Below are 27,684 nucleotides of genomic sequence, written 5' to 3' on the forward strand. Positions count from 1 at the left end.
AGCAAGGAAAATCTCAAACAGCCTAACCATACACCTAATGGAGCTAGAAAAAGGAGAGCAAACAAAGCCAAGGAAAGGAAATAATGTAGAGCAAAAATACATAAAATGAAGACTAAAAAAACAATACATCAATGAAACCAGGAGCTGGTTCTTTGAAAAGAACAACAAAACTGATAAACCTTCAGTCAGACTCATTAAAGAAAGAAGACTCAAATAAAATCAGAAATGAAGGAGAAATAATGACACCACAGAAACACAATGGATTATAAGAGAGTATTAGGAAAAATAATATGCCAACAATTTGGACAACCTACAAGAAACGAATAAATTCTTAAAAACACAATAACCTTCCAAAATTGAATCAGGAATAGAAAATATAAACAGACTGGTTACTAGCAATGACACTGAATCAGCAACCAAAAAATTTGCTTTGTTCGTTTCTTACATTCCACATGAGTGAAATCATACGGTATTTGTCTCTCTGACTTACTTCACTTAGCAAATGCTATCTCCACCCATGTCACTGCAAATGGCAAGATTTCATTCTTTTTTATGGCTGTGGAGTATTCGATTGCATATATATATATGTGTACATATACATACACACCACATCTTCCTTATCCATTTATCAGTTAACAGTACTTGGGCTGTTTCCATAATTTGGTTATTGTAGATAATGCTATAAACATTGGGGTGCATGTATCACTTTTAATTAGTATGTTTGGATTGTTTAGGTAAACATCTAGATGTGCAATTGCTGGATCACATAAGTGTGTATATATACACACACACACCAGCAATTGCACATCATATATACATATACACACATATATATATACACACAATATATATGTGTGTATAAACCATATACATATATATACACAATATATATATGTGTATATATGGTTTATACACACAGAAATCTGTTACATTTCTATATACTAATAAAAGGAGAGAGAGATTAAGAAAACAATCCCATTTATAATAGCACCAAAAAGAATTAAATACCTGGGAATAAACTTAACCGAGAGGTAAAAGACTCATACTCTGAAAACTGTAAAACATTGATAAAATAACTGAAAATTCCACAAACAAATTGAAAGATATGTGATGCACATGGATTTGGAGAACCAATATTGTTAAAAATGTCCATATTATCTAAAGCAATCTACAGATTTAACGCAACTCCTACCAAAATTACCAACAGAAGTTTCACAGAACAAGAACAAATAATCCTAAAATTTGTATGGGACCACAAAAAACCTTTAACAGCCAAAGCAATTGTGAAAAAGAACAAAACTGAAGGTACCACAATCCCAGACTTTAAGATACACCACAAAGTCAGTAATCAAAGCAGTATGGCACTGGCACAAAAACAGTAACATTGATCAATGCAACAGAATAGAGAGTCCAAAAATAAATTCACACTTTTATGGTCAATTAATTTACAACAGAGGCAACAATTTGTAACGGGAAAAAGATAGTCTTCAACAAATAGTGTTGGGAAAATTGGTTAGCTGCATGCAAAAGAAATGAAACTGGACCACTTTCTTATATACAAAAATACTCTCAAAATGGATTAAAGGTCTCAATGTGAGAGCTGAAACCATAAAACTCCTAGAAGAAGACAGGCAGGAAAAAAAAAACAAAAAAAAAAAAACAAACCAGGCAGTAATTGCTTTGACATCAGCCACAGAAACATTTTTCTAGATATCCTTTGTCAAGGGAAACAAAAGCAAAATTAAACTATTGGGACTATATCAAAATAAAAAGCTTTTCTGCACAGTGAAGAAAACTATCAACAAAAGGACTACAAATCAAAAAGGCAGCATACTGGGGCGCCTGGGTGGCTCAGTCGGTTAAGCGGCCGACTTCGGCTCAGGTCATGATCTCGCGGTCCGTGAGTTCGAGCCCCGCGTCGGGCTCTGTGCTCAGAGCCTGGAGCCTGTTTCGGATTCTGTGTCTCTCTCTCTCTGACCCTCCCCCGTTCATGCTCTGTCTCTCTGTCTCAAAAATAAATAAACGTTAAAAAAAAATTAAAAAAAAAAAAAAAGGCAGCATACTGAATGGGAGAAGACATTTGCAAATAATGTTTCTGATAAGAGAATAATAATATACAACATATATAAAGAACTTACATAATTTAACATCAAACACCTGCCTCCCCCCACCCTGCCCTGCCAAATCAAATTAAAACACGGAGAGAACAGACATTTTCTCCAAAGACAATGGTCAAAAGACACATGAAAAGATCTGAACATCACTAATCATCAAGGAAATGCAAATCAAAAACCACAATGAGATATCACATTACATCTGTCAGAATGGCTAACATAAAAACTGAAGAAATAATAAATTTGGTGAGGATGTGGAGAAAAAGGTACACTTGTGAAAGATGCACTGTTGGTGGTAATGCAAGCTGGTGCAGTCACTGTGGAAAACAGTATGGAATTTCCTCAAAAAATAAAAAACAAAATTACCATATGATTGGTGCAGTCACTGTGGAAAACAGTATGGAATTTCCTCAAAAAATAAAAAACAAAATTACCATATGATTCAGTAATTCCAGTACTGGGTATTTAACCAAAGAAAACAAAAACACTAATTCGAAAAGATACATACACCCCTATGCTTACTGAAGCATTAGCTACAATAGCCAAGATATGGAAGCAACTCAGTGTCCATCAACAGATGAATGGGTAAGAGGATGTGGTGTATATATACACAATGGGACATTACTTCACAATAAAAAAGAATGAGATCTCGCTGTCTGCAACATATGGATGGATGCAGTGGGTATAATAATAAACAACGTAAGTCAAAGACAAATACTGTATGATTTCACTCTTATGTGGAATTTAAAAAACAAAACAACAAATAAGGGAAAAAAGAGACTGAATCTTAAATATAGAAAACTGGTGGTTGCCAGAGGGAAGGTGGTTGGGAGGGAAGGGTGAAATAGGTGAAGGGAATTAAGAGTACACTTATGTGATGAACAGGGAATAATGTATAGAAAACAAAATTTTTTGGTTTAAATCATATTGTACACCTGATACTAATATAACATTGTATATTAATTATATTTGAATTAAAAAAAATACAATAAATGCTTACTGATGTTGAACAAAGTGTAGGACACATTAAAAGAAAAAGGTTAGTCAAAAATAGTCTATGTGACATTTATTCTACATTCTTAAATTTATGCTTTTATTTTTTAAGTTTATTTTTCTTTTTTAAAGAGAGAGCACATAAGCTAGGAGAAGGGTAGAGGGAGAGAGAGAATCTTTTTTTTTTTTTTTTTTAATTTTTAATGCTTATTTATTTTTGAGAGAGACAGTGTGCAAGTGGGGGAGGGGCAGAGAGGGAGGGAGACACAGAATCCAAAGCAGGTTCCAGGCTCTGAGTTGTCAGCACAGAGCCTGACGCAGGGCTTGAGCTCATGAACCGTGACAACATGAACTGAGCTGAAGTCAGAAGTTTAACTGACTGAGCCACACAAGTGTCCCTATGTTTTTAAATACAGGAAAAAAGATCTAAAAGATACTGAACTTAATAGTGGTTACCTTTGGAGAGGGCCATTCAACTGCAGTTACCTGAGGGCACAAAATATTAATAGACTGGGAAAAAAAATCTCATATCAACCAATGTGACCTAATGTCCTGTTTGTAGCCACAGGAGTTAATATGGATTAAATTCTTACAGAAGAACAGACCACATTGCTTAAATCTGGACAAATATCTTACCTTGTGAAAAATTTAAAAAGATCTAGAAAAGAACAAAGTAGAAAATAAAACAAAAAAGTAGAGCAGTTTTGTTTAAAGGGATAATTGCTGCAGAATTAGTTGACAATAAAAATATTTTTTAATACTTTGCTAGAACTAAATGAGTAGAAATGGGTATGATAGAATGGCTGCCCCACCACTAGATCTAAAGTGCCACCATATCCCTTTTGCAGACCTATGACAGACATCACCCATCAATCATGGACTTCTTTCATGACTAACAGACCCTGTCTCATGATTCTCAACCCAAATTAGTCTAATACTTCCCAAAGTTTTAAGTATTTAAGAATCACCTGAGATCTTTGTTAATACGCAGAATCTGATTCGTACTGTTTGGTGTGGGGCTCAGGATTCCTCCTTTCTAACACATTCTCAGATGATGCTGATGCTACTGATCTGCAGATCACACTAAGCCAATAAGGCTATATCTAGATAGCCATTAATGACTGACTTGAGTCAGTTCACAAAGTAAAACATTGCAGGAGTACTGACAATATGGACTCTAATTTTGGTCTTTCATTTTGTTCATGTTTGCTGAATCACCTCTCTTAGGGCCACATGTTCCAGATTCTTCAGAGATTAAAATACGTATTGTAGAATGCCTACAAGGCTGGGACAGGGAAAGGCTTGTTCTGGCCTCCCATAAATCTGTTAGAGATAACATAGTATTTCTTTCCTCTTTCTGATGTACAGGTGGTGCCCCAAGATCTAATTGAAGGTTAGCTGTCAATTAGGAGCATGCATGCCCTTTGAAGTACATGTAAACCCTTTGATCTCACTATAATGACCTTTGTCCTTGTCTCCTTGCTCTATAAAATCAATGCACTAAGGTATGGATTTTACAGAGAATAACTATTTAGCTGCTGTGCACTGCCCTCTGTCTGATCCCACCTGTAAGTTACCCTGAATAAAACTCTGTACAAACTGTATGAACTGGCGTGTTTTGTTTTCTGGTCTCAAAGTGCCTTAGTTTGGGGGATACTTTAATGTCTCTCCCCCACCTTCTAACAAAGATTTCAGGTATTTTGAAGAAGATGAGTTTTAAAGACTGAAGATCTAAGTTTCTTTAAAGAAAAGAAATATCCCATATTAATAGTAGATTTGAGTATACCTTTATGTGTTGGCTGGTTATTTAGGTTTTCTCTTCTTGGAATACCTGTTCATATGCATTTCTAAAAAGAATTTTCTGGGTCACCTAGTCGATTCAGTACATGGAGCATGTGACTCTTGATCTCGGGGTTGTGAGTTCAAGCTCCATGCTGGGTATGGAGCCTACTTAAAAAAAAATTTGGTTTTTTATTGGTTGTCTTTTTCCAATTGATCTCTATAAAAATTCTTTATATACTCAGCAATCTATACATTTTGAATGACACATTTTTCATTTATGATACGTTATGTGGTTAGCCTTGAGAATATATAAACTGGGGAGTAATAAGAGATGAAGTTATAAAAGAAAAACAGGGCAAGAAAACCAGGGAAGGTTTTCTTCCCCTGGTCATCTTACGTGACACCGTAAGTAATGTATTGCAAGTAAAAAGATTTCTGTGTAGAATCCCTTTAGGATATATTAGGATATATATTCTTACTTAAATCTACTCACAGAACTAAAAAAAACACAAAACTGTTTTTAGAACTTGAACAATGATGCATAGCTTGAGGACAGTTTGTGAAATGCTAGTGAAAGCAGTGGGAAATAGCCAAGGTTTATCAAGGAAGTAACATGATGAAAATGTTTTAGACTTAATATGATAGTGATGTGCAAACTGGATTAGAAGAAGCAGACTTTGTAGATGTGGGTACGTTATTGATTCAATAAGAATTCATATATTGAGGACTTCTGGGAAGATGACACGACAGGAGGATCCTGAGCTCACTTTGCCCCATGGACACAACAAGGTTAATAGCCATATCAGAACAACTAACTCTGAAAACATCCTGAAGACTGGCAGAATAGACTTTCTACCGTTAATCATACAGAGAGGGCCATATCACAAAAAGAGTAACAGGGGCAAAGATGCAGTCAGGAACCAACCCCCGCAGAGAGACTAACCACAAATTAGAGGGTCCCACAATCATAGAGAAGGAGCACCTCAGGCTTGGGGTGGGGGGAGAACCTACACTAGGAAGATGAGTCTGCATAACATTTGGCTTTCAGAAGCAGAGGAGCGAGTGAGCGAGTTATTTATTTATTTATTTCAATCAGGCTTAACTCTAGGTACTTTAAAAATCAGCAGACTTAGCTCTAAGAGAGGCAGAAAGAGATACGAAATTGAAGCATAACAACCTTAAAAAAAGCATTAACAACCCAGTTGAAATACAACATAAAAGTAACAATTTGAGAAGAGCCTGGGATCTTTAGGAGACTTCTCCAAGAATCCCGGCCTCAGTCTAGACAGCAGGCCACTTGCAGGAACTAGCAGGAGCACTCTTCACCTGTCTTGCTACCATCATGTGCCCTGCTACAGTGCTCCCTTTCAGATCTACCCTATCCAATCTGCCACGCTTAGCAGCCATCCTGCCAAAGGAACTCGTGCCATGAAATACCTTGCAAGCAGATATGGCAAGAACCTGTGTCACTCTAAAGAGACTCCTGCTCTAGGAAGAAGGAAAGATAATCACACACACCTGGGCACACTCAGTCCCAGCAGCTGAACCTTATAGCTGGCATTGCAAAGACAGTGCCCCAATAATCAGTGCAACTGCAGCCCCAGCAGATGGACTAAGGGCAGGCATCTGGTTGACTGTTGATGCTGCCCAACATGCCTTGGTGGCTCCAGACTGGCCCCTTGACAGCACAGGGACCAAATGCACACAACAAGCAAAGTGGGCCATTGCAGCTTACTGGACAAAAGGCAAACAAGGCTCAGCCATAACAGTAGGGAGCAAGCAATCTGCAGTGGAGACAGGCCTGAAGTTCCTGGCTCTGGAGAACAGGGGAAATTGTGTTACAGGGTACCACAGTACCTCTTCTTCATAAGGCTATTACTTTCAAGATCAGGATAAAAAGCTGACTTTCCGAATACGAGGAAACACACACAGATAGTTAAACAAAATGAGGAGACAGAGGACTACACATCCCAAATGAAATGAGAACAAAACCACAGCCAAGACCTAAATGAAATGGAGTTATCTCAGTATTTGAAAAAAACAAACAAAAAAAACCCAGAAAACAAAACAAAAAAAAACTATCAGGAATCAACAGCAGATTACAGGACACAGAAGGATGGATCAGTTACTGGGAAGATACAGTAATGGAGAACAACCAAGCTGAAGACGAGAAAGAAAAAGAAAACATTGAATGTGCCTAAAAGAAATAAAGAGGAAATACAAAATACATGAAGACAAATCAAATGAAAACGCAATGTCCAGAATCTCTGGAATGTCGTGAAAGACGTTCTAAGAGGGAAGATTACAGAAACACAGGCATACCTCAAGAAGCAAGAAAAATCTCTAATAACCTAATCTTGTATCTAAAGGAGGTAGAAAAGAAAAAGCACAAAACCAACAGAAAAAAGGAAATAACAGATTAGAGCAGAAACAAGTAAAATGGAGACCACCTCCACCCCCCCCAAATCCACAATAGGTCAATGCAACCATGATCCAGTTCTTTGATAAACATCAGTAAAATTGATGAACCTTTAGTCGGACTCACCAAAGGAGAGAAAAATCAAGTAAATAAAACCATAAATAAAAGAGGAGAAATAACAACTGACATCACAGGTATACGAAACACAAATTGGGAATATCATGTAAACTTATATATCAACAGAAAGCAGAATATAACAGGAATGAAAAAATTCCTAGAAACATAAATTTCCAAAACTGAATCAGGAATATAAAATTTACACAGACCAATTACTAGCAATGACATTGAAACAGTATTCAAAAAATTCCTAACAAACAGAAGTCTAGAATCAGATGTCTTCACAGGTGAATTCTAACAAACATATAAAGAAGAGTTAATACCTATTGTTCTAGAAATATTCCAAAATATAGAAGATGAAGGAAGCTTACAAATTCATTTCATCAGGCCAGCATTACCCTGATACCAAAACCAGATGAAGACACTACAAAAAAAGAAAAGTACGTACCAACATCTCAAATGAACACAGATGCAAAGATCCTGAACAAAAAATTACTAAACAAAATCCAACTATGCATTAAAAAAATCATTCACAATGATTAAATGCACCTTATTTCAGGTACACAAGGGTGGTTCAGTATTTGCAAATCAAAGTGATAGATCACATTAAAAGAAAGGACACATGTGAGATGGGATAGACATTGGTATGGCCCTCTTTGGAAAATTGCATCTTCTACACCAGGCAAAGAGGTCGAAGACTATGGGGTTTATCTATAGGGATATGAGGGATCTGACACAAGGGATAAGCCCAAGGAGAAAGGAAGCATCACTGGTTCTGGGAACTCTGTGTAGTGAGAAGAGGCAAAGATGTCCAGATGCTTCCCAATATTCATTCTCCCTCTTTTTTAATAACAGGATTTCTAAATTTTGGTTGGACACATTGGCTGCCTAGCTCAATGACCCCATTTCCCAGCCTCCCTTGCACCTAAAGTCATATGATTAAGTTCTGAGATGCAAGGAAAGTATTAGATGGATATTTCAAAATGTGTCTTTTAAAGGGAGAGAGCACATTTCCCTCCAACCTGCTGCTTAGAATACACATACGATGGCTGTACAACTTGCAATCATTTTGGACCAGGAGGAGCAGAGCTGCACCTGTTAGTAGAGCAGTGAGCTGGAAGGAGCTTGGCTCCCTGGTAACTTTGTTGAATGACCCAAGAACCCCACAACCTATTTCTAGACAGATTTGGATGTGAAAGAGATATAAACTTCTAAATTGTTTAAAATATTAAAAAGAAAAAAGAACAAAAACCATATGATCATCTGAACGGACGTAAAAAAAGCAACTGAAGAATATAACATCTTCAAGATTAACTCTCAACAAAGTAGGTTCAGAGGGAACATATCTCAATATAATGAAGGCTGTATTTGAAAAATTCAGTTTCATACTCAATGGTGAAAAACTGAGAGTTTTCCCTCTAAGATCAAGAATAAGTTAAGGATATTCACTCAACAGTTTTATTCAACATTGTACTAGAAGTCCTAGGCAGGGCACTCAGGCAAGAAAAAGAAATAAAAGGCATTCAAAATAGTAAAGAAGATGTAAGATTTCCACTGTCTGTAGCTGACATGATACTATATACCGAAAACCCTGAAGACTACCAAAAAGTACTAGAATAACTGAATTCAATAAAGTTACAGGATAGAAAATTAATATAGAGAAATTTCTTGCATTTCTGTACACTAATAATGAAATAACAGAAAGAGAAATTAAGAAAACAATTCCATTTACAATTGCACCAAAAAGAATAAAATACCTAGGAATAAACTTAACAAGGGAGGTGAAAGACCGGTACTCAGGAAACTATAAAACACTGATGAAATAAATTAAAGATGTCACAAACAAATGACCGATATATGATGCACATGAATTGGCAGAGCCAATATTGTTAAAATTTCCATCATTACCCAAAGCAATCTACATATTTAATGCAATCCTTATCAAAATAAAATTTTTCACAGAACTAGAATAAACAATCCTAAAATTTGTATGGAACCCCCCCCCCCAAAAAAAAACCCATGTAGAAAAAGCAATGTTGAGAAAGAAGTACAAAGCTGGAGGTATAACAATCCCAGTATTCAAGATATACTACAAAGCTGTAGGATTGAAAGCAGTATTGCATTGGCACAAAAACAGACACATAGATCAGTGCAACAGAATACAGAGGCCAGAATTAAATCCACACTTACATGGTCAATTATCCTATGACAAAACAGGCAAGAATATACACTGGGGAAAAGACAGTATCTTCAACAAATGGTGCTGGAAAACTGGACAGCTACATGCAAAAGAATGAAACGGAACCACTTTCTTACACTAATACACAGAAACAAACTCTACATGGATTAAAGACATAAATGTGAGACCTGAAACCATAATACTGGAAGAAAACATAGGCAGTAAGGTCTTTGACATTAGCTATAGAAACATTTTTCTAGATCTAGATCCTAAGACAAGGGAAACAAAAGCAAAACTCAACTATTGTTACTACACCAAATTAGTAAACTTTTGCATGGAGCAACGAACCACTGATAAAGCAAAAAGGCAACATATGACAAGGCAAAATATATGACAAAGCAAAAAGGCAAATGGGAGAAAATATTTGCAAATGATATATCTGATAACAGGTTAATATCCAAAACATGTAAAGAACTTACACAACTCAGCATCAAAAAATCCCAAATAATCCAATTAAAAATGGGCAGAGGACCTGAACAATCACCCAGGCACATACAGGTGGGCAACAGACACAGGAAAAGATGCCCAACATCACTCATCATCAGGGAAAGTCAAATGAAAACCACAGTGAGATATCACCTTAAACCTTCAGAATAACTAAATCAGAAACTCAAGAAATAACAAATTTTGGCAAGGATGTGGAGAAAAAGGAACCTTCCTGCACTGTTGGTAGGAATGCAAACTGATGCAGCCACTGCAGAAAATACTATAGATGTTCCTCAAAACATAAAAATAGAATTACCATATGAGACAGTAATTCTACTACTGGGTATTTACCCCCTCCTCCTCAAAACACCAAAAACATGAATTCGAAAAGATACATGCATTGGTATGTTTATTGCAACATTATTTATAATAGCCAAGATATGGAAGCAACCCAAGTGTCCACTCATAGATGTATGGATAAAAGGTGTGGTGGATATATACAATGGAATATTACTCAGCCCTAAAAAAGAATGAGATCTTACCATTTGTAACAACATGGATTGACCTACAGGGTATAATCGTAAATGAAACAAGCCACTCAGAGAAAGACAAACACTGTACGATTTCACTCAGGTGTAAAGTTTAAGAAACAACACAAATGACCAAAAAAACCCCAGACTCTTAAATACAGAGAACAAACTGGTGGTTGCCAGAGGGGAGGCTGGTGAGAATTTAGGCAAAAAAGATAAAAGGTTTAAGGGTACACTTATCCTAAGGAGCACTGAGAAATACAGAGAATTGTTCAATCATTACAGTGTACATCTGAAACTAATAAAACACTGTATGTTAATTATGCTTGAGTAAAAATAAATAACATTATTTTAAATAGTACAAATCCCACGTCTAATGTCACACAATCTTAACTGTCCATGACCAGATTGAAACTATTCAGAGTTAAATCATTGGTAGGGTCAAAAGGAAGACTGTCTTGGCATTCAGTAAACAAGGTGGGAAAGAGACAGGGAAACAAACTATGTTTTTGGCAGTAACTAAGTTATACAGTGTAAAATTTGTTCTATATTAGGCCCAGGTGAGTTAAAATACCTTAGCAGAGTCAAGTGGTCACTCATGGGAAATAAATTAATTCTCCTGGACACTGGGGGTATGAATTAGTGACTTGGAAGAGGCGATTAATCTCAAATGGATAAGCATGTAACTTTAATTGCTCTCTATCCACAGTTCCCTTACAATCAAACACAGGTCCCCATGCAGTGTAGTTTTATGCAGATAAGCCCAAAGCTCTATACTGATTCAAGACAACAATGTCTCCAGGTGGTAAAAACTGTTTTAGCATATTGGAAAAAACATGAACACTGGTCAAGGAATCTGCAACAGAGACACAATAAATACTAAAATTGAGACTATCAAGGGGGGCCTGGGTTGAGCATCTGACTCGATTTCAGCTCAGGTCATGATCTCAGAGTGGTAGGATTAAGCCCACACTGGGCTCCTTGCTGAATGTGGAACCTGCTTAGGATTCTCTCTCTTGGCACCCCTCTCCCCTGCTCATGCTTGCACACTCTCTCTGAAATAAATATGAAATAAAGTAAAATAAAATACTATAGAATAGAAAAAATAAAATAAAATTGAGACTACTGAAAACTTTATGGATTTTGTTAGGAAAATTTTGTTTACAACAGTTAACACAAATTCCTCCAAGCAAATTAGAGGTGTGGCAATAAAGTGAAAAAGATGTTATATATTATTTAGGGATATCAGATCTCTCGGCCTACTTCTCAAACTAATTCTGTTTTCAATTTTTTTTTTAATTACTTTTTATTTTTTTAGAGAGAGACAATGTGTGAGTAGGGGGAGAGGGCCACAGGGGGAGGAGAAGAGGGATGGAGGGAGGGGGGAGATGGGGAGGGAGAGGGGGAGAGGCTTCTGAAAATCTGAAAATCTCAACATTACATCATGCCATGATTTAGTGAGTTCAGGTATCCAGACACTCATTAGGAAATCAAAGAGCTGTGCAGTATCCTGCCTTTAAAAAAAAAAAAAGAGAGAGAGCTTTGGACAACACCTGAGTTTGGAGTTCTGCCTAACACAAGTTTTTCCACTTGGATACATTACTTTCTGATTCTGGTAGCACCCGTCTAATGAAAACTGTAAAGTTTAGGGGAAATTACATATATAAGTCATTTGCTGCCATTTCCTATGGAAAAGGTCAGTAAATATCAGATGCTATTATCATCTGATCTGTGAAGATGTACAATTTTGTGGACATATAAATAGTAAAAATTATCCCCAAAATGTATTCCCCTAAAAATATAATATAACCACTTCAGGCGATGTGTTTGGCAGAACATTTTAGTACTTAATCTAGCCACAACTTTGGAGAAAGAAAAAGAATACCATTACAAACGATTTGTAACATCCAAAATAAATATTGAAATACTCCCACTAGCAGTTAATACACAGATAGCACATTAACTTAGGTAATTGTGGTTATCACTGCTTTAGACTAATTCAGCCATTACATGCCCAGGGACATTCATCAGAAAATGTTAATTGGTAGTTTTCTATAGTTAGGTGGGCAGTACTTCAAAACCCAACACATGAACACTGGATCCAACAGAACTCCAAGTCAAAAATTTAGAAAGATGCATACATATGCTGTAAGAAAATAGTGATATGATAAGTATCCATATTTATAAAGACAGATGCTGTGTGTTTGTGTAGCCATGTCTTAAAAAATCATACCTGATGCAAAATAGTTCCCTTTGTGGAGATTTCGCTAAGTCATTGTAAAGGTCACATTATTTGTTTACAGCTATTATGATGACTTTATTTTTAAAAGTCAGTAAGGGATAGAATTAACAGTTTGTTGCACAGACATTTTCTGTTCAAATTTATGTAAGTACCTTATTTAATATTCACAAAAACAGTATGGGGTAAGTGATCCTATCTTCAATTCATGATGAGGAAATTAAAACTTCATGGCATTAAGGCCACAAAGTTTTTAAGTAATGGACTAGGAACACCAACCTAGGTTTTTTCATATTAAAGTTCCCAGATTTCATACTGCATTACCTTATGAAAATCACTGGTTAAGCTTCTCACTTTGGAATAGCTTTTGTGTATTTTATTGGAAGGAAGGGGTGTTGATTATGGGAAAGTGATTATTTACTACTTTTTAAATGTGTATTTATTTTTGAGAGAAAGAGAATGAACAGGGGAGGTACAGACAGAGAGGGGGACAGAGGATCCGAAGCAGGCTCTGCACAGGTAGTGTGGAGCCCAATGCAGGACTGGAACCCACAAACCGTGAAATCATGGAAACAAAGTCAGAAGCTCAATGGACTGAGCCACCCAGGTGCCCCTGGGGAAGTGTTTAAAGTGATTTGAAAAAATATTATTTTTAGGTATTTTCAGGTCATAAATGGAAAGACATGATGGTACATGATTCTATGACAAGTTATTCAGATTATGTTCTGCTGCCTTTGGTAACTAAAGTTTAAGCCATTGAGCTCTGGTTTTAGAAAAAGAGCACTATTTTCAGAATCATTAATAAGATGTAGATGAAATTGAAGTCTTGGCATTACAACCCCCAGCATGATTCATAAATAAAGTGAAAAATCTTTACCATATATATTGTCCAACACAGGCAACTACTTAGATGGTTTAGTGAAGGTCAAGAATATTGTAAATACCTTAGAAAAATACCAGAATTTTACTATTTATAAATTGATAAGATGAATTAGAAAGAAACATACCGACAGTAGTCTTAATAGTTCTAAAGGTCTATGGTTGCCCTCAAAAACAAAAAGATTACTGACATTAGGTGTATGTATCCAAAACACACAATATGAAAAAGTTTGGTGTATTCCTGTATTTTCTATATGTTATTTAATAACATTTGATGGTTATAATTACTATGAGATTTTTTTCACTCTGGTATGATTCTATGTTTATCACATCTTAGCTAGTATTCAAACTAGACATTTAAAGTTTGGAAGCTGTAACCCTGTTGTCATAAGTTAGATATTCATTGCTACACTGAGGAAATATATTTCAAGGTGTTTTTTTCTTTTTCATGCCATGGCCCTCTTTTCAGAATAGTGTTTTTAATCTTTTTAGTATTTATTTATTTTTGAGAGAGAGAGAGAGAGAGAGACAGAAAGAGCAGCGAGCAAACAGGGCCAGGGGGAGGCAGAGAGAGAGAGAATATGAAGCAAGCTCGGCACAGTACAAAGCCCAACAGGGGCTTGAACCAACAAACCATGACCTGAGCCAAATGTGGACGCTCAACTGACAGAACCACCAAGTCACCCCCATAATATGTTTTGAAATGCACACAGTACATATATTAAAGACTTGATTCTGTTTAAATATTTATCAAAATATTTTTGAAATTTGTGACAGAATATGTGTTTTATGAATGCTTAATGTTACAGGATTTGTAATTCTGATTCAGTGAAACTATACATGGTATTGAGATATCAACAACTACACAGACTCTCCTCAGCTCATGATGGCTCCACTTGGGATTTTTCGACATTACTATGGTGTAAGAGCAATACACATTCAAAAAAGACCACCACTGAAATTTGAACACTTCATTACACAACAGGCTTTGTGTTAAAATGAGTTTGCCCAATTGTAGGATAATGTAAGTGTTCAGAGCACGTTTATGGTAGGTGAGGCTAAACTATGACGTTGGGCAGGTTAGTGTATTAAGTGCATTTTCAATTTATGATATGCTCAATTTACAATGGACTTATCTGGACATAATGCCACTGTAAGTCAAGGGAGATCTCTAATGTGATAGGAAAAGATCTGTGTTTTCTGTTGGTGACAAGTCACAGGACCTGCTAATCACACAGGATGTGTTGTCTATATTCACAATGAAAAGAAATGCTAAATTTCAGTTGAATGTTAGTGAAAAGAAAAATGTAATGTTTTCCATCCAAATTTATTCTATGCATGGACCCCACATTCAGAAAGCCTGCGGGTAATATGTTTTCCAAAATTTTGTATCAACAGTGATTATTTACTGGTATTGCATGCTTTGGGGCTCGTACTATAGTATCCTTGCAATTTTCAAAGTAGACTGAACATTCTTTACCAAACGAGCTGATCTACATTTTGTTGTCTAACATGATGGAAGGCTTATTTCTGAGTCACGTAACACGAAGGCAGGTGGCTCTCTTCCATAAGGTAATTCAAGGGCCCAGACTTCTTCCATCTGTGTCGGCATTAGCATCTAGGGCCTTGCTGTTATTTAAATTCAGTAGCTGCATCGACCACGATCAAGTTTTCTCTCATAACTTTTATAGGGTAGAGTTGAGGGATAGTTTTCCTACATATTGTACCATCCCTCACATTCCTGAAATGAACTCGACTTGGGTTTGGTGGATGATGGTTTTTCTAAATTGTTGAGCTGGATGAGAGGAAAGAAAGACAAACAAAACCAACTGGTAGCTCTTGCTCTGTGAATGGAAGCACCTAAGCTACAAACCTAGGAGTCATCTCTGAAGTGTCCTTCTCTTTCCTCCTCAAAGGTACTCTATCAGCTACTGCTTCCTATTTATTTTACCTCCTAAGTACAACTTCAATCCGGACTGCCCCTGCCACATCCTCACTTCAGACCCTCCTAAATTCTCTCCTGGATGACTTCTATAATAGCTTTCCGACTAAACATTCGGCCTGCAGCTTTGTCCCTCGACTGAGGCCATTTTCTCTACCAATATTCTCAAATTTTAAAAACTTCACACTTCTGTAAGTGAACAAATTGGGCAGCACACATCTCAACACATGCACTCTTCTTTAGAAGTCATGCATGCTTCCTCTTTCACCATTACGTCAGTCATAAAATGTATGACATGGAGAGATTAAAACATAAACAGGAGTTTTAACGTGATCTTCTCCATCCAGTGGATTACTTCATACACACGTGTATCAGTCTGAGTTCCATCAGGATAAGGGAGGCCACAATATTATGGGACTAAGGGGATAACTCAAGACTTACAGTTTACCTGAAGGAGGGAGAAGCTGGGAAGTGAAGGTCCGTCAGCAGGGGTAGTCAGAAGGTCAGAGAAACAGTGACTTCCTCAACTTGAAGTGGAAGAATTGGGCTTTATAGGCGTCTGAGAAGCAACAGGTCTGACCACAAGGACCACTGTGAAATGGGAGCTTCTGCAGAGGTCTCCAGCATCAGCTATGTGGGACCACACCTGTGACTCCCACAGCCTTCTGGGTATAGTGGGCTGTGCTTCACCTGTGCCTGCTAAATCTCCGCAAGTTCCTCTCATCAGATAGCTAATGCATAACTACTGGGAAGGCATTAAAGGGAAATCTACTTCCCAGCCTTAGGACACATGAGACGCGATGGTGCCAGCTGACAACAAACAATCCAACACAATGTACTTGGAATGCAGCCACTTCGGGTTGGAGACAAATACTCTAATCTGGACTGAGAGTGATTATTCTAAAACGCACCAGATTTTGTCTTACTCAAAATCCTTCTGTAGTTTCCTTTTGCCTCCAGTAGGAATTTTTTTTTTTTCTTTACCTCCAGTAGTTGTTAATGATTTTAGCCTTGCCAACTTTCATTCGCATACTTATGTACAGGCGAAAACAAATCAAATATAGTTCTTATTTTAAGCCTTGGCTGAACAGCGAGAGAGCATTGGAAGCCTCTTCTACACCCTCAGAGCCCTGCAGTTTGTCCAGAATGTCCAGAGCCCCATAGGACCTGTGTGGACATCACCATCCTAAAGGGTGACATCCAAAGTCACCAGCTTGGTGCATAAGGCCCTCTATCATCTGCCTCGTGCCTACCTCTTCCATTTAATTTTCTAATAGCCTCAGGCCACCCTGCATGCTAGCATTCCCAATTTAATTATTCATAACCTCAAAGCTCCTCCTTGGCATATGTGCTCCCCTTTCCTTGGAATGCTTCTCCACCTTGTCTGTCAGGTATATTCATATTCACAAATCATCCCTATGTGCAGATCATTTTTCCTCACCCTAACAATCTCCCCGCTGTGAGTACAATGTTCATTACAAAGGAGGACTCCAGAGTGGTGTCATGAGTTGAGGAGGCATGGGTTGAGCTTGCTCAGAAATTTTCCCTGAAGCATACAGCATCTACTATCTCCATCTTCATTTCTCAATATGAGTACTTTGAAAAATATAAAGATGGTGTAAAACTTCAATTTTGGTGTTGTTTTAATAACATACAGTTTCACCTGTGTGTGTGCGTGTGTGTGTGTGTGTGTGTGTGTGTGTATGATTTTGTGAAAATCAAGACCTTTTTTGAAATTTTTCATTGTAAGATGTTTTGCCTTTGCTGGAGAAAAACTGAAAATCATTACAGAAATGACAAAACAAGCATTCCTTCACTCCGATATTGATAAATTCATATGACAGCATTTTCATGCCAGTCAGAATGGCTAGACAAAAAGAAATAAGCGTTGGTGAGGATGTGACAAGAGAACCCTTGTCCTCTGCTAGTAGGAGGCAAATTGGTGCACAGCCACTGTAGAAAACAGTGTGGAGGTTCCTTGAAGAAGATTAAAAATAGAATTACCAGACAATCTAGAAATTCCACTTTGGGTATTTCCTCAAAACAAATGAATGTTGAAATTAATAAAAGATATATGCACCCTGATGTACACAACATTATTTATAATAGATAAGATAGCGAACAACTTAAGTGTATACTGATAGATAAATGAATAAAGAACACATGTATACACACGATAGAATAAATCATCCATAAAGAAAAGAATGAAATCTTGCCATCTGTAGCACAGACGGATGGACCTGGAAGATACAATTCTCAGTGAAATAAGTCAGACAAAGAAGGACAAATACCACATGATTTGCATGTGAAACATAAAAAAACAAATGAAGAAACAAAATGCAGAAACATACTCAAATCCGGAAAAGTGGTGGTTTCCAGAGAGAAAGTGGGTAGTACTATGGGCTAATTAGGTGAGAGAGTAAGAGGTACAAACTTTCAGTTATAAAATAAACTAAGTCAGAAGGATGAAAAAGTAAGGCATAGGTATACAGTCAGTAATACTGTAATAATATCATATGGTGATCGATGGTAACTCCATTTGTGGTAAGCATTGTATAATGTTCAGAAGTGTTGAATTACTCTGTTGTACATCTCAAACTAATACAACATTGTATGTCATTACACTTCAATAACATAGGCAATAATTTCCTTATTATTGGCTATAGAAACTTTTTTCTAGATATGTCTCCTTGGGCAAGGGAAACAAAAGCAAAATTAAACTATTGGGACTATACCAAAAGGAAACAGTCTTGCACAGTGAAACCATTAATAGCACGAGAAAAAAAAAAAAAAAGTAACTTACTGAATGGGAAAAGATATTTTCAAATGATATACCTGATAAGTGGTCAATATCCAAAATATATATATAAAAAACTTAAACACACACACACACACACACACACACAAAGATCCTATTAAAACAGGGGCAGAGGTCCTGAAGAGACATTTGTCTAAGACACATAGATGGCAGACACATGAAAAAATGCTCAACATCAATAATCATCAGGGAAAGGCAAACCCAAACCACAATGTGATATCGCCTTATACCTGTCTCAGAATAGCTAATATTAATAATGCAAGAAATAACCTGGGTTGACAAGGATGTGGAGAAAAAGGAACTCTCACGCACTGTTGGTGGGAAACTGCATTCTTATATTGCAGCCATTGTGCAAAACAGAATGGAAACTCTTTAAAAATTTAAAAAACGAGTTATCAAATGATCCAGTAACTGCAATACTGGGTATTTACCCAAAGATAATGAAAACACAAAAGAAAAAGACATATGGACCCTATATTTAATGCAGCATTACTTATAATAGCCAAGATATGGAAATAATCCAAATACCCACCAACAGATGAACGTATAAAGATATGATATACATACAAAATGGAATATTAGCCATAAAAAATAATGAAAGCTTGCCATCTGTAGCAACATGGATGGATGTAGAAGGTATAATGTTAAGAGAAAAAATTCAGTTAGAAAAAGACAAACGCTATATGATTATACTCATGCAGAATTAAGAAAAAAGGGGACAAACAAAAATAGTCTTTAATACAGAGAACAAACTGGTAGTTTCCAGAAGGAAAGCATGTGTGGGGGAGGGGTGAAATAGAGGAGATCAAGAGTATACTTATCTTGATGCGCACTGAGAAATGTACAAAACTGATCATTTTACTGTATACTTAAAACTAACATACACTCTATTAATTATATTCCAAAAAAAAAAATCTTTCCTCTTTTCTACATTAAAGAGAACTAGTTGGAAGAACAAATTTTTGTGAGATGACTAAAATATAAAAGAAACAAAACGGTCTCAAATAAAAAGAATAAACTGGTGTTTGCCAGAGGGGAGGAGGGCAGGGCCATAGGTGAAATAGGTAAGGGGGATTAGGAGTACATTTATCTGAAGACGGTGTCATATAGGACTGCTGAATCATTATATTGTACTTCTGAATCTAATGCAAGTACGCAAATCATATTTCAATAATATATGCATGTGTATATATACACAAAATACGAGCTAAATTTAAGAAATTCAGCAAATAATTGATAGTTTATGGGATCAAAAGATTTGTTTCAGGCAGGACTAAGTGTGTTTACAATAGAAACTACAGTTCAAGAAAATAAGTTTTAAAAACCAAATGTATTCTTTTTTTTTTCATTGTAGTTCTCCAATATAAATATGTATACAGAGCTGATTTTATTTTTAATGGCATAAACTTAACCTTGTAAGATTTGTAAAACCTCAAGAAACATTACAGAAAGCACAACTCAAAATGTTCTGCAATAATTATCTGTAAATCAATAATAAGTTTTACTTACATATATCTGGAGGTGTAGTGGCCACATGAGACTCATCAGAACCTGAAGATCCTGCAGTTGAAAAGGCTTTGGGATTGACAACCCTTTTAACTAAAGAGCAAAATCCTGGGAGATAGGAAACTAGTCTGGCTCTATTACACAGCACCTAAGAATAACACAAAAATGAAAACTATTTGTTCTGAACATACATTTTATACTTCTAGACAATCTGTGGCAAATCCTCACACTGCAATGTATCTTTTAAAACCAAATTTTATTCTATTATTGAGCAACTACCATTTGATAAGCATTATGTATATAATTTTATTTATTTATTTATTTATTTATTTTTTTTTTTTAATTTTTTTTTTTTCAACATTTATTTATTTTTGGGACAGAGAGAGACAGAGCATGAACGGGCGAGGGGCAGAGAGAGAGGGAGACACAGAATCGGAAACAGGCTCCAGGCTCCGAGCCATCAGCCCAGAGCCTGACGCGGGGCTCGAACTCACGGACCGCGAGATCGTGACCTGGCTGAAGTCGGACGCTTAACCGACTGCGCCACCCAGGCGCCCCAATAATTTTAAAAAACAAGTCTATTAAAAAACGAACAGTAAGTTACTTTGTGTAAAAATATGTGGCCTTTCCAATAAAGGCCAGAATCAAGAGTGCCACATTAGAGAGAATAGGAACTTCTAAAAGTTGCCCTATTTAGGAACAATACTAAAAACGTAGTACAAATAAGATTTTTCCATTCTTAAGGACTTTCAAAACCTTTAGTACGTAGCTTTGTGGTACATTTTTTGCTCCTTTGTTCCTGGACTCTGAGGTCAGTTACAATGGGTGAACGTGTAAACATCTTTCACGCATAAACTTCTAGCAAAATACTTGGGTCAGAGTAATTTAACGCAGGGGTTGGCAAACTATAGCTGAATATAGCTTGCTGTTTTGGCAAATAAAGTCTTATTCTATCACAGCCACTTCCATTTTCCTCATGTATTGTCTATTGCTGTTTTCATGCCATAATGGCAGTTAAACAGTTGCACAGGGACTGCAGAAAGCCTAAAATATTTACTTATCTGTCCCTTTGCATTAAAAAACTAAAATGCCAACTCCTTGTTTAGTAGGCAATATTTAAGAACAAATACACTATCTGTGAAATGCTATTAAAAGATTTGAACAATTAAGAGATCCTTGAAAGGGAGTAGGAAAAAAATTTCAGAGGATACACTAGGTTTTGAAGAAACAGCAATAAGCTGAGAAGGAAAGGGGCATTTCAGTGAGTGACTTTAGGAACAGATGTACAGTCATAAAAGGTATTTTCAAAACAGTGAAAAGTTCAATGAGGATACATAGATAAGGGAATACAGTAAAAAACAGGCTTGAAAGTTAAGTTGTGGGCAATTATAAAACACTATGTATTTTACACAGTAAAGGACTTATTACATCAAGACAACAAACCAGAATTTTAATCTGGAGGCAGGGAAGAATAGTGTAAACTGATAAAAACAAGGAATGTTTTTAGGAACGTACCACTCAGGGCAGTAGGGCCTGGAGTGGGATTAGAGAGGTGGCATGTAAACTAGTCACCAGGATATTGAAATAGTGTAGCCATTTGATACTTTAGAATATTATCCCTTTCATATAGTATTCTGAAATTCAACCCAGGTATTCTGACCTTTTTATCATAAATAGAAGAGAATATCCTAACTGGTCTTTCTACCTCTCTGGCATAATTTCTTACTAGCTTTACCGTCCTTTCCCTTTTCTATTCTTTAGTCACATAAAAATATCTACCTAACATTTCCCATATTTTTCTGCCTTCTTTTATACTGCTATAAGATTTCTTCCCTTTTGCCTCTCCTTCTAGGTCTAGCAAATTTCAAGATCTGGATAAAGAGAACCTCCTTTATGTGTCTCCAAAGTATAAGGCCTGTCTGAAGAGTATTCTGCCCACCTGACAATTTAAACACGCTCCCTTGGGTTAGCACCCAACCTGCCCAAAGAAACAAATGTGATAGTTATTAGATTTTAACCTACCAGACAAACTCAGACTTTTGGGTGTTTCTGTAATTGAAATTTACCTTTACAATTGAAGACATTTACATTCAACAGAATATGGCTCAGGATCTAAAGGCAATATAAATTTTAAATTCCAAAAATATTTTAGGCAAGGCCTCAAAGTAAAAGATTGAATAAAATATTATCTGAAGGGGACAATATTAAATAGTAAATAATCAATGGATGTTACTGTTGGCTAGGTTCTGTGTGCTAAGTGCTTACATGCACTGTTTTACTTACTTCCACACCAGTTCCATATACCATTAACATTAAAGTATTAAATATTATATTTAATATTATTTAAGATTACTAAAATATTATGTGTAATAATACATTGCTTCACAAGTAAAAAAGGAAAAAGAAAGATTATCCAAATTATTTTAGCAACTGCCTAATACTATTAAGGATTATTTAAGCCTCTGAGTACCAAGGCCACTAATTCTACTTTGGTATTTTTCCTTGATGGTAAAGCTTTTAACAAAAGTTACAGTAAAATGTGAGTTTTTTTCCCAATCTAAGAAAATCTACTCACCAAGTTTCACTTTATTTATTTAACCAAGTTTCATTTTAATGGCAAAATAAGCCATTAAGTATCTAATTTATCCACTGAAAGAATAGCTGACGACAGTGCTAACGTGTTTCAAATTTCATCTTCTAACTTGTTTGATCCTCTAATTCTTTACTTGGCAGATTTTACGCCATTGGGTCAACTGGTAAATATAAGAACTAAAAGTGAGCCAATAAATAACTCAAAAATTAGAATAGTCAGTTTATTTTAGTATGAGGACAACTATGTATTTTATATGATTACTTCAAACCTAGGATTCTAAACTTGGGAAGATGAAAGGCTATTAAGGCTTAATTCTAAAATCTTTATTAGTATAAAAAGAGAAACAGTCTTTTAGATACTATTTTAGGACTAAATCCTGCTCATGTGAGAAACAGTCTTTTAGATACTATTTTAGGACTAAATCCTGCTCATGTGAGCAGAAAATATGGTCTATACCAAAGACCGAAAACTGGTCATCTAGGAAATTCATCCATATCCGTCTAGACATTTTTGTGTGATCCACACTGTTAGAAGAAACTTGAATTGAATATCAGCATTGAGAAACTGTAGATTTCCACAAAAAGCCCATATTTAGCACTGTTCTTGGAAACATGGAAGAGCTGGCAGCCCCGGATTCCTATTTTCAAATGGCACTGGTTAGCAACAAATCACCGTAGCTATGGAAGGTTCCTCCCATCATCAGTAGTGAACACTGCAATTTGTTAAAATTCCTATCAAGGCATCCTGATTTACCTGTCCAGCTTCTGAAACATGGACAACTCTTGCTATGTATGCTAAGTTGTTGAAGACATACTTGCATGTTTCATTACTGACAGCCATTCAGCATGCATGCACACACAAATGCAGGTTAAACCTTAATATTCTATTCTAATTAAGGTTTCTCCTTTGAGAGTATCACATGTTTCTTTTACAACCTTCCCTCGGCTAGGTAAAAATTCACCTTAAAATGGGGTCAAGACTAGTGGTCTACTTTTATGACTTGTCCCTACTGTCACATCATTAGACTCTTAATATATCATGTTTAATTGCATTATCCTGGCTAATTACTGCCATATTAATCTTCCTAACACAGCTCTGCTAAAATGACCACAATTTAAAGAATCAAATCTAAATACTGCGACACTCAAGGCTATTATTTGATTCCAACTCCACAACCCAACATTATTTCCCACTAATCTCTTTCATGTATCTTACATTCCACAAGGCAGAAATGATTTCTTGATTTCTGAAAGGGAGGGTGTCTTTGAACATACCTCCTGTTCTTCCATTCAAATCTCCGATTATCTAAGTTTCACTCTTCTTTCAAAACTCAGATTAAATGCTTCTTTAAGTAATCCCAAACCCCTAGTTTCTCTTCTCCACCAAGCTTTGAACCTGCACTAATTTTTAAGAAATGATTACAATTGTTTTTAAGTTTACTTATGTCTTTTGAGAGAGAGCAAGCGTGAGAGGGGCAGAGGGAGAAAGAGAGAATCCCAAGCAGGCTTTATGCTCAGTGCAGAGATCGATGCGTGGCTTTGGAACCCCATGATCATGATCTGAGCTAAAACCAAGGGTCGGACGCTTAACCAACCAACTAAAGCACCCAGGCACCCCAATTACTTTATACTTTTTTTTTTAAATTTTTTTTAACGTGTTATTTATTTTTGAGACAGAGAGAGACAGAGCATGAACAGGGGAGGGGCAGAGAGAGAGGGAGACACAGAATCTGAAACAGGCTCCAGGCTCTGAGCTATCAGCACAGAGCCTGATGTGGGGCTCGAACTCACGTACCGCGAGATCGTGACCTGAGCCGAAGTCAGCCGCTTAACCGACTGAGCCACCCAGGCGCCCCTACTTTATACTTTTTAATGCGGCTATTTCATGTATTTCTAGTGTCCCCCTATATCAACTCCTTATGGGAGGATATGTATAATTATTGGAGAGTTAAGATCAATAAATATTTCTGGTCTATGTGAATTATACCTCTTGCTCTCATTTTGCAGGATTTGGAAGGTTACTTCTATACTGAAACTGCTAGAAAACTTTCAGGTTAGCGAACAAAAAAAAAAAATAAAATAAAATAAAAATAATAAAAAGCTTAAAAATAGATTCTGAATATTTCCTGAAATAATGTCTCTAAAAAATATTGGAAGGATGCTGGCACTGAATTTATTTCCAAAAATGAATCTGCAGAAACAAGTACATGTGTACTGAAGAGAAAGTTTTTTTCAAACTACCTTCAAAGCATACGAACAGAATTTCACACCCCTTCCTTCCCTTGACACTTTTCACAAGAAACATTACGCCACCAATGCCGTAATTAAACCAAACCCTCCATTTCCTAAAAGTGCCCAAACCACTATACCGCTTAAGAGACTAATTTACTCACAGTGGCCATTTCCAGCGGGGAGAGAGGGTGCAAAATACCTTTCCTTTCGTAAAGTTATTCCTGAGAAAGGACAAAAGAGGCCAGTGACAAATTAAGCTCTAACAACACAAAGCTCGGGTAATGCCGACTATTCTATGCTTCTCTCCACCACCATTAAAGCTAAAGCTAAAGCCCAAGCTCTCTCCGTAACCCAAGAATGCCAGAATTGGGTCTTCCCCTCCCCCTAAAGGGCACAGATCCCTGCCCAGAGGAGGCCGTGCTGCCCTCAGCCCTCCCGGTTTGTGCCCCCCACCCCCAAAAGCAACTCGGACCGGATGAGGGCGGGGAACCAGGAGTCGGTGACCCAGCCTGAGTCCCCAGCGTCGAGGCAGGTATATTTTAACACAGGTCCGGGGGGAGTGGCGGGGGTTGATAACAGCTCCAAATGAGGGTTCAAGCGCCGCTGACAGTGAGGAAGCGAAAAACAGCCTAAAGACAGAGTGACAAGACTGGGGAGAGACACGGGGACCCTGTGGGAATAAAAGCAATACCGAGTGCTGTGGCCCCAAGACCAGCGAACTTGGAGGGGCTAACGCGGGCGGAAACCATCCGTACCAGTTACCGCCGCCGCCTCCAGCTGTCCCAGACCCTCACTCTTTCCGCCGTCAAAATGGCGGCGGCGGCAGCAGAGGTAGCGTCGACGCCGGTAGTGACCAGGCTGAAGAAGTTGCTTCCGAAAACATCGATGCGAAGGATCGTCGAATTGATGATGCGCACGCGCACAGTAAGTATGTAGCGCCTACCTTCCATTGGATAGTGGGCAAAAGCGATGTAGGAGGAGGAAAGGTGAGGCTGGGTGACGTGGAAGGAGGAGGGCTTCTGGTCTCGGTTAAGTGGCTCATTTCATTTCGTTCGGTTCCTTAACTCATTGATCTATTTGGTAGATTCCTCCACCCTAAGGCGTTCTTACTGCCCCCCAAGAGCTACAATCTATGGTTCTTTATATCACACTTGATAATTTTGCACGAATCCCTGTTTTCGAGCATAGGGCACTTAGGTTTTTCTATTTGTGTACCAGGCCTTAATAGGCTCAATAAATATATATCAAACGACTTATTTATAAACAGTATGTAATTTTCATTTGTCAATTGTGTTTTTTTTCAATATATGAAATTCATTGTCGAATTGGTTTCCATACAACACCCAGTGCTCATCCCAAAAGGTGCCCTCCTCAATACCCATCACCCACCCTCCTCTCCCTTTCACCCCCCACCAACCCTCAGTTTGTTCTCAGTTTTTAACAGTCTCTTATGCTTTGGATCTCTCCCACTCTAACCTCTTTTTTTTTTTTCTTTTCCAATTGTGTTTTTTTTTTTTAATTAATTGAAGTCCATACTTTTTTCATGCCAGTATTTCTGGGTAAGTAATGTTAGATGAGTTACTTAGTCTCTTTTTGCTTTAATTTCTTCACCTGTAAAACGGGAATAATAACAGTGCCCCTGCCCCATACACTGTAAAGAGTAAATGAGTTTATATATAGCTAACATATAACTATACATATGCACACACACAGCTCAGAGCTTGGGAGTCACAGAAAGTCTTCTAAGAAGGGACCACTGAGCTGAGTGTTGAAGTTACGTACAACTCAATTTTTCGTGCCTCATAATTTCTTTTTGGCTTACTTGTACAGGTTATATAAGAGGATTTCTGGTTGAATGATTGTAAGCTTTTTGAAACCAGGAGCCATATGCTATTCATCTTTACCATGATAGAAATCATTTGTCAGTTACAGATGGGAGATAAAGGAGTCAGTGATCAACAGTATGGCAGGAGGCTGTCAGGAGTAACTTCGTAGCAGAGGTGATGCTTGAACTGTATTCTGAAACATGAATGGGTGTTTTCCTGAATACCAAGAAAAGATGTGGAGGGGTGAGGACATTTCAGGCAAAGGGAGCAGTGTGAAAAGAGTTATGGAATCAAAAACTGCACGCTTTTGGGGAGATCTACAAGTAATCAAGAGAATGAGTTTGACATAGACAGGGGCTAGATCATAGCCTTCAGTACAATACTAAGATAGATGTAATCCTGGGAACAACGAGAAGCAGTTGGGAAGACTGAAGCGAGTCATGGCATCATCAGATTTGTGTCTTGGGAAGATCCTCTGGCTGCCATTTAGAAGATAGTTTGGAAGGGTGTATGATGATAACTCCTGAATTTTTGACTTAGGATACTTGGGGAAAGGTGTTGCTTTTGCTGTATTGGGAATTCAGTAATATTAATATCTGTGGAATGTATACTATGTAGTGGCACTTGGATAGGGATTTTCCCATTATCTGTTTTAATTCTCATAAAAATACAGAAAATGGAGGTACTATTCTCATGTTAAATATGAAGAAATTAAAGGAGAAAGAGGTTAAGTATATTTCTGAAGCTTCCAGAGCTGGATTTAAATCTAGGTATGTTAGGTTCACAAGTAGTGTTTTCTTTCCCGTAGGTATTGTCCTCCAGGAGAACAGGTTTTTGGAGAGAGATGAAGACTTTAGTTTGGGATATCTTGAGTTTTAGGGTGCCTAAAGGGACATTCATGTGGAGTTGTCAATAAGTCGTATGAAAGTAGCCTATTGCTCAGGAAAGTGGTTTATGTGAGAGACAGATATTTGAGGCTCATTGACATATGGGGAATAGTTAAAGCCATGAAAACCCCTTGACATGAAGT

The 27,684-nt window shown here is 37.1% G+C and overlaps 1 protein-coding gene across 5 annotated transcripts in view; it reads right to left on the minus strand.

The window, feature by feature from the left end:
• MMADHC (metabolism of cobalamin associated D) overlaps nucleotides 1–25,665 on the minus strand; it is a 39,980-nt gene extending 14,315 nt beyond the window's left edge. Inside the window, exons 1-4 of one of the 5 annotated variants that reach the window (XM_030324801.1) lie at nucleotides 25,584–25,640; nucleotides 25,301–25,498; nucleotides 24,990–25,049; nucleotides 20,008–20,152 (exon numbers count right to left, since the gene is read on the minus strand). In XM_030324801.1, the coding sequence (XP_030180661.1) occupies nucleotides 20,008–20,152; nucleotides 24,990–24,998 (154 nt within the window). In that variant the 5' untranslated portion in view covers nucleotides 24,999–25,049; nucleotides 25,301–25,498; nucleotides 25,584–25,640. Of the gene's footprint in view, nucleotides 1–20,007; nucleotides 20,153–24,989; nucleotides 25,050–25,300; nucleotides 25,499–25,519 lie in introns of all 5 variants that reach the window. The other 4 variants (XM_030324804.2, XM_030324803.1, XM_030324800.1 and 1 more) reach the window with 4 other exon arrangements.
• Nucleotides 25,666–27,684: the final 2,019 nt, after the last annotated feature.

The sequence above is a fragment of the Lynx canadensis genome, chromosome C1 (genome assembly GCF_007474595.2).
Source record: "Lynx canadensis isolate LIC74 chromosome C1, mLynCan4.pri.v2, whole genome shotgun sequence".
Lineage (NCBI taxonomy): Eukaryota > Metazoa > Chordata > Mammalia > Carnivora > Felidae > Lynx > Lynx canadensis.